The sequence below is a fragment of the Crinia signifera genome, chromosome 5, assembly GCF_055691185.1.
Source record: "Crinia signifera chromosome 5, ASM5569118v1, whole genome shotgun sequence".
Lineage (NCBI taxonomy): Eukaryota > Metazoa > Chordata > Amphibia > Anura > Myobatrachidae > Crinia > Crinia signifera.
Genome location: NC_139221.1, coordinates 226,066,331 through 226,075,015, shown reverse-complemented (window position 1 = coordinate 226,075,015; position 8,685 = coordinate 226,066,331). Strand labels below are relative to the sequence as shown.

Sequence of the window (8,685 nt, the reverse complement as noted above, 5' to 3'; positions counted from 1 at the left end):
GAGACTGACTTTCTGATGTTTCTTTCCTCTCCTACTACTTGCAGAACAGCAGAAATTTTTCTTAAACGTTCCCTGGAAATGAGAGAGCGAGTTCTTGGTCCAGAACACCCAGACTGTGCCCAGTCTTTAAACAATCTGGCTGCTTTATACAATGAGAACAAGCAGTATGACAAGGCAGAGGAATTGTATGAGAGAGCGCTAGATATTCGCAGAAGAGCTCTATCTCCAGACCACCCATCATTGGCCTATACTGTGAAGCATCTTGCTGTGCTCTACAAGAGAAAAGTAGGTAAACCTATTATTTGAATAACAGATTTCACCCCAGGTTAAAATTATTCCTCATGCTATGTACAACCTATACAATTTTTAGGCATACTTGGCAGATATTAGATTGCTGGCTCGATAATTATTTTAATTGTATAGCTTGTATGATCAACAAGGTCCGATGGTTGATCCAAAGTCATAGAACTAGTTTCAGATATACAGTAGCATGTGCTGCTATGTTATTTTGAAATTGTCCAGAAAATGTGGTGTGTACAGACCACAACCCAACGTCTTCTAATGGTTGTATGGAGATTCTTATTGGCAAGAGAATTTGGAACCAAAGGGATCATTTACAACTTTATTATTATTATTGGGTAGTGTCTACATTGCATATCGCCATTTTTGGGTTTGTTTTTATCTGTTATTGGCAAATTGTATAGTGTGTATTTAGCTTTACTTTCCTCAAGGGTAGAACATTTCTGCTGATCAATAAGTATTATTCCATTTTAAGAAAATAAATATATGAAACTATATTTTAATAATGGATCTACAGTCTATATTTTATATCACAGAATTAAACCACTATTACTTAGTTCAGTAAGCCTCAAAACTTTTATTCTGGCACATTCACCTGCAGAGACCGGAGTGAGGGGACAGCAAGGTGGACCGTTGTATTGCGGATGCGCATGCGCAGCAGCATTTCTACTCTTGCGTATACACTAGGTGTGTGTGTGAATTCGGTGAAAAATCGCTTCGCTGGGTGCACGTTTCCTGCCTTTCGAGCGGTAGGCGGAGAGGAGCATTGGGTGCCAGGCATGCTCATTAGCATATGTGAACGCCCAGTGTTTCATGGGCGTTCCCATGAAAACGCTGGGCGTACACATGCTAATTGTTTGTGATGCATGTGCGGGCGGGCGGATAGCTGACATAACCAGATGTCAGCTGCCCGCCCAATTCCCTGGAAATCTACACGCATATGAACGAGTGGTCTGGACCATCCTTACATATGCGTGCGCTTTCAGCATCATTCGATGGTTGGTGAAGGTTCCCACTGGCATGCGAATGGATGTTTATGTAAAAATGTATGGCAATCATACATTACCAGGGAAATCCAGGAACGGAGCATTTTCTCCCTAAAGGAGAGGGTCAGATAGGCAACCATGAGATAAATAGGGCTTTAGGAGAATAGTGAACAGTTCCTAGGAGATAAGGTGATGACATTTGCTGAGTTGGAGAAAGCAGTCATAACTGGGTATGATGTGATGTTTTGGTACTATTTTTTTTAAGTCATTTTTAATTTGATTAATTTTCAGATCAGAATTCAATTAAATCCATTTCTGTGAACTTGTGATTTTTTTCCAAATCCTGAACTAGAAGATTAATTTCTACCTATTGTCATTAAATAGTTGTACTTGAAAGGTGCAGGAATTATTTTACTCTACTCAATGTAGTCAGATAACCAATAATTTTACATGGGAAAAATTGTAAAGATTTTCTTGGAAAAATTCAACTTTTTTTCCCATTTTTTGAGAAGCTTACAGTTGAACTTCTTTATCTGGATCAACAGCAGCAGGATTAAAAATTCTGGGCGCTCAAGATTATTTTGTATCAGCTTGTGGTGCATACAATAATTTTACATGCCACAGACTTAATCTAATTAAATATTGGAGAAAAGACTTACTTTACACAGGACATTATGGTTAAAGATGAAAAATATCCTTAAAACAGGGGCGGTTGTGCGCCCAGCCTCATATCTGCTTGGTCACTAAGGCCCTAGGATGTTGGATGTACTCCCTAGAACAGGAATGGGGAACCTTCGGCCCTCCAGCTGTTGTTGAACTACACATCCCAGCATACCCTGGTACAGTTTTGCTATGTGGCCATGCTAAAACTGTTGCAGGGCATTCTGGGATGTGTAGTTTAACATCATCTTGAGGGCCGAAGGTTCCCCATCCCTGCCCTAGGGGATGGTGCTCACAGATCTGACTTATTGTCTCCTTCATATGCGATAGGCAAGCACTTATCTGGGAGATTGACTTTATCATCCTTATTTTAAAGTTGCAGCATCCTGTTGCTGCCAGGAGAGCCCTCTGGCTTTGTACCTGGCATGCTGAACCTGAAAGTATTGAAGTCAAGACTGTCTTCTAGCGAGTCTGCTCAGCATCCTATGGCCTTAGCGACCCAAGTGGCTGTGCGCACAACTACCTCTGCATAAAAAAATATAGTTTTAAGGAAATTTTCCTTCTTTCTAACCATACTGTTCCTGTGTCACCCCATGGCTCCTGAGTAAAGTATTTTACAGGTAGTGTCAAAAATCCCTTTACAGTAGTAACGTAGACTTGTTGTAAGAAAGAACATATGTACCTTACTTTCATTAGTGTAAACAGCTGATCAGAATTTTATTATATTTCTTTTTTTGTTATTACATAAGATTTTTGTGGTATTTATAGTATTGTATATTTTTTTAGTAAAGACGATTCTGGGATTTCTTAATATGCTACAATATTATTATTTTTTGGTTGTTTTATAAACTGTTATTGACTTCCCCAGGGAAAGCTGGATAAAGCTGTACCACTCTATGAGTTGGCCGTAGAAATACGTCAGAAGTCATTTGGTCCCAAACACCCCAGTGTTGCTACTGCCTTGGTGAATCTTGCCGTTTTGTACTGTCAGATGGTAAGAACTGCAGTTTCTCCTGGAGACTGATTGTGATAATGCAGATACATATGGAGTTATATTACATTATTGAATAATATCCTGACAAATTCAAGATTTTAAATGTTTCAAATACTTAATGATCAGATTTCCAAGATGGAACTTGGCATTTTTGCACCTGTTTTGTTGTTCGTGACAGTCAGTAATTACAGAATGCAGTAAATACAAGGTCAACGTGCTTAGCATGTTGTTAGTAACCATGTTGACATTAATTGGGTGGTATTCAATTGTTGTAGCGCATCCGATCTCCCATCTAGAAAGATGGGAGATAGTAGGGCGGTGTTTAATTGATCTATTTTTTGTGCATATTACTCTCATTATAGTCAGGTTTAGCCAACCACCTCCATAGATTGTGAGCTGAAATGCATTCCAATCCGGGTGCTGGGTGGCCTCCCGTGGCGGGATTCTGAAGGTCAGTAGACTGACGTCAAAATCCCAACTGTTAAAAGCCCAATTTACAGGGGCTATTCTCCAGAATCCCTGACTCCCCCGCAAGGGGCTTCTTAGTGATCGCCCCCCCTATTGGAGTCCTGGAATTCGGGATTCCGACGTCTGTCTAATGACCGTCGGAATCCCGCCTGTCACCACCTCATACCACACACCCTGATTCGAAGTGGCTTTGACCACTGAATTTAAAATGGCAATAGTAATGCATACTAGATCAGGCTTGCTCTCTCCCCAGATAATATGGGTGGATTGATATGTAGTTCAGAAAATATATTTATATAAGGAATATTTGTATTTCTGAAATTTATATTCTAAAGTTTTCATTGTTATATGTGTGTGTTTGTGTCTGTGTGTCGCTGCTATTCACAGAAAAAACAAGTTGAAGCATTACCACTATATGAGCGTGCTATGAAGATTTATGAAGACAGCCTGGGTCGCATGCACCCCAGGGTGGGAGAAACTCTCAAAAATCTAGCTGTACTAAGGTAATTTTTATGGTATCTTTTTTTTATTGGTTCTGTAGAGTTTCTGATTCTAGTACCATTTACTGTACATTATATTAAGTTTATTATTTAGAATTTTCTTTCAATTTTTTAGAGAAAATAATTAACTAAATTGCTATAGTTTCAGGATAAGACATTTGAGCTTGCGGGTAATCGCAATGTGCTTCTTGAAGAATTGTAACCAGCACATTTTGGGGGTGTATTAATTAGCATGGTGCAGTTAACATGGATTTCTGATCGCATCCTCTGGAAGTATGAACAGAAATCTACATTCGTTAGTGTTAATAGGTATAGTTGAAATATTAACGGGGGGACGGGGACGACAGTAATTGTATGACTCTTTTACTGTGCATTATGATTGAATAGTTCTAGCCATTTAAAACCAAAGCTAAAACACTGCAGTTTGTGCCCCAGCTAAAGGAATTGTAACTCGACTCCGAGTGCTGCCAGCAACTGATATGTTATACAGTGGCCAGCGGCCATTCCATAGGGCACCAGGGCAAGACACCCCAGCAGGGGCAACGTAGTGCCAGGGATAAAAGCTATATATCAGCTGTGCAAGCGAATGAGTCCATCAGTGGGTGTGTACATGTTCTAGTTCTGTGAACCACGTCTTAGACATATTGCATTGGCCGTGCAGATACATTGTGCCCGCCCAGTTGTGATGTCAGGCACAACACCTCAGATGGACAATTGCTAACTGTGCACTTACCAATTGTCAGATAGGTCGGCGGATTGGCCAACCTGTAGGCCAGGTGTGTACCCAGCATTCATCCAAAAAGTTATTATCTCATGAGTGACACAGGGCTCGAAGTACTACTATGCCTTAAGCTGCCCATACATGCTGCGATCCCGGCGTGCGTTCTGGGCTTAAATAGCATCCATCACATCGCATTGCATGCCTTGTGCGTGCAATGCGATGCGATGAAAAACAAGTAATAAAAAGTATGTGCAGCACATTCTTTTTGTACTTTGCGATGAGGTGCCGCGGGAGCGCGCACCTCAAAGCACACATTGCACCGCCGGGAATCGCAGCATGTATGGGTGGCATTAGTGAGATAGAGATAAAGTGCCAGCCAATCAGCTCCTTGCTACAAGGTCACAGACTGTTTAAAAAAAAAATGACAGTTTTATATCCATACATGTTCCCTCTCTCTTCAATGCTTAGTACATAAAGGTCTATGGGTTAGATGTAATAGCAGAAGTCATTTGGGAGATCTGACAATAAATGTTTAGATGTTAGACCAGCTCAAGTATGGTTTTATAGCAAAATGAACTTAAATGGATACAATAATAATAAGCATGCCCAGAATAACAGTTGTTTTTCCTTTATAGATATGAAGAGGGTGATTTTGAAAAAGCAGCAGAACTCTATAAGAGAGCTATGGACATTAAAGAAGCAGAGACATCGGTACTAGGTGCAAAAGCTCCCTCTGGCCACTCATCCAGTGGGGGTGAAACATACAGTCTCAGGAACACGTTACCAGTGAATGCATAAACTGAATAAAGGGATGAAAAACACATTTTAAATATTGTTCTTGTGTAGAAATAAAAAAACTTTGCTTCTGAATCAAGACACAATTCAAGCTCCAAGTGTTCTGCAGCTATCACTGCATCAGATCCAGATAGTCCTGTGATATGTGCACCTCTATTTCCAGGGCTGACTGTGGTCACAGCACAAGTTACCAAACCCTGTACGAGTCTTTGGTATCCTACCAGAGACCACCATGAACAGTCGGATGTTATAATATATTTCTGCAATGTTTGACTCTTGGGTACAGTATTTAACCTCCATTCATTTTTTAAAGTGTCGTCAGACATGCTGACATCGTCATACTGATGTTGGCTGAAGATTCAGGGCTTCATTTAATAAACAAAAGTTATTACCAGACTCATGTTTCTGTTAGTATCACCTTGATCCTTACATATGCCCTACTTTTCTATCTGGTAAAGTGCCACTGTGTCCCTTTTCCCAGCTGCATCCTGTGCTGTGTATATGGAGGCCTTCCACTGAGTAATCCACATGGATGACTGTCGTCTGTGCATTGCATTTTTCTCCAGGCGGTGGTTTGGCAAAGGCTGGAATACTTTGCTGAATATGGATATCCCTCCCAATGGGGACTGTTATCTAGCATCATTTATAGATGGCATAATCTGTACTATCACAAACTAATTACTGAAATCAGGTCATATACCCTTCCGTGAGGGCTAAATGGGTTATATCTAAGTATTAAATGAGGACCTCCGTGTATTCAACGGTGAGATTAACAAAACGTGCACTGGGTTTGAATTTGTATTGCCATGAATAATTATATTATGATTGTATTTTTTATTTGTTTTGTTTTTTCAATAAATTGACATAATCAGGTTTGCCATTTAATACAAAAAAAAACTTTACTTGTAGATATTTAACATTAAATTGTGAGGGAGTCTCTGTCAAAAATCAGATTGTATAATTTTCAACAATATAATGTTGACAGTCTGAATAATAGACATGTCAGTCTCAATGAAGACTGCCCCACGCAGATTTTCTGATGCTTATCAAGTACAATCTACTAAGGGTGGTGTGAGGATACGAGTTCTTCAATCACTCAAACACCGAGCAGATGAAACCAAAATATGGTTTATTTTTATCACAGCACACACATGTAGAAAGACAGGAACAAGAGGCAAATGTTAGCATAAAAACATCTGGGTAGCAAAGTCCTTGTAGCATCACAGTCCAAATAACGAAACTATCACTTATTCCACACAGCAGTGATAGCAGATAAGTCCACACGATACCTAGACAGAGCATAACCTCTTTGTCCAGGACAGTCCATCAATCTCTCTCCTGGCTTGTGTGCCAGTCATTTTAAAAACTTCTAAATTCCCACGCGTCTCCATACCATCAGTGGGCTTGCACTCAATCTCTATTGGTGGATTCAAGTCAGGTTTATCCCCCCTCCCAGGTACTGCTGTTGCCCCCCCCCCTGCTGGGTCAGGCCCCAGAAAGTCTGGAAGTGGCTAGCGATATGCAGAGCAGTGTCAACACAAGATACAAAACACAGTCTGATTACATTATGTCCTGATTACCCCCTGTGAACATTTCCTGTTGATAGCAGGGGAATTGGATCACCCCCTGTGAAGATTGTCCCTCAGCTACCACCCTCCTGTGATAGCAGGAACAAAAGTATGGTAATTGGACATAACCTTTTGGTGAATTCTTTCCTGGGTATTTCCTGTCCGACCATATTTGCTTAACAGCATCTAATACTATGGTACACACAGATTTGGGGGATAGAAACATCTATGGAGAATAAGAGGGTACAGACGGACTAAAATAGTACATTAATTACTACACCTAATAAAATATCATAATTTCAGTCTTACGGTCAGTTTGATAACCTCACATTCCTTCCCCTACTATTTTAGTTCTTGTACCAAGTTGTTCTGGAACCAATAACAACCTGTAGTGGGATGCAGAGCAGAGAATCTGAGGTTTGGATGGACCACCTGAGTCCCACAGAGTGACATCATACCAAACCCATCTTGGAAGAGGCGGCTGGTTTGCAGAATCAGCAAGGGCAATATCACAATATAAGTTATGCATGTTAACTAACAAGTGAGTTAGCAATCCCCCGTCCTCAAATGTTGGGTACCCCCCCTCTGCAACATCGTAAACTTTCACACCGGGCACACCTATAGGGTGTGCTAATACTTTTGCCTCTGGCACAATGGGGCAGGGAGCAGTTTCCACCTCCCCCTCTTGCCCAAGGAACATCTGCCAAACGGCAGCCCAATATCGGAGCCCTGGCCCTGGCACTTCCGCCACTCTGTCAAGTCCTTCCTCCCTCAAACCCAAACTAGGGGCATGGCAAATTTCAGTACAGCATTTGGTCTCAATGCCCAGGGCTGAGAAGGGTCCCTCCATCAGGAACAATTCCGCTGGTGGCTGCAGGGCAGGCTGGTCCAAGGCCAGTCCTACCCCCTCAAAAGCCTGGGTCTCACCTGCCGCTTCCTCTGCGCAGTCCTCAGTCTCCAGGATAACCACCTTCCCCAGCTGAATATGCTGGGCAGCCTGAAGCACGACATCATCTGCGACTGGTATGCTTGTGGCCTGGATGTTGTCGGATACTCCTCTAACCATGGTGATCTCCTCTTGGACGCAGTCCTCATAGATCCCCTGGCAGCAGGTTAATAATTCTGCATCTCCCACCTCAGCAAAAGGGAAGCAGTAGTGCAGCTCCTCCCGCGGTGCCTGGCTCACAGGCCCCACTTTCTTCATTTTGGGGATAACCTTCCCCTGTATAGAACACTGAGCAGCTTCTCCCCTAGGCTGTGGGAGAAGCTGTTGCAGGCGGTGCCTTTCATCACTCCCCCTGCGACACTGATCTTGCCATGCTGGGGTATCCAGGAGCCCGCGATCAATCACCTCTTCCTCTGCCACCACGAAGCACTCCTCCAGACACTGCAATTGTTCCCACACACTCAACTGTGCACCGAAATGGAGGATCCATGCCCGATAATCAGCAAATGCATTTGTAGGATCTCCCTGATCTGCTGAAGGATTTCCCCGCGAGTGCAGGATTGGATGGGTATACCTCGCAGCTGACATTCTGCTATCAGCTCCTCCATACTCATTTCTTCAAGGGCAGTTAGGGGCCCCCCTGACAACGACCATTCTCTTGCGGTAACAATTAATTCTGTGGCAGACCCCTCGGTTGTCTGCCCAGATTGCAGTAGCCCCCTTCTAGACCTTTCCTCTGGTTCTATC

At 42.3% G+C, this 8,685-nt stretch overlaps 1 protein-coding gene across 1 annotated transcript; it reads left to right on the top strand.

The window, feature by feature from the left end:
• On the top strand, nucleotides 1-5,820 carry LOC146080889 (uncharacterized). Its single transcript, XM_083188585.1, has 4 exons — nucleotides 1-285; nucleotides 2,815-2,940; nucleotides 3,796-3,911; nucleotides 5,265-5,820. Exons 1-4 carry the CDS (start codon nucleotides 16-18, stop codon nucleotides 5,425-5,427), a joined length of 675 nt encoding a protein of 224 aa, XP_083044711.1. The 5' UTR covers nucleotides 1-15; the 3' UTR covers nucleotides 5,428-5,820.
• Nucleotides 5,821-8,685: the final 2,865 nt, after the last annotated feature.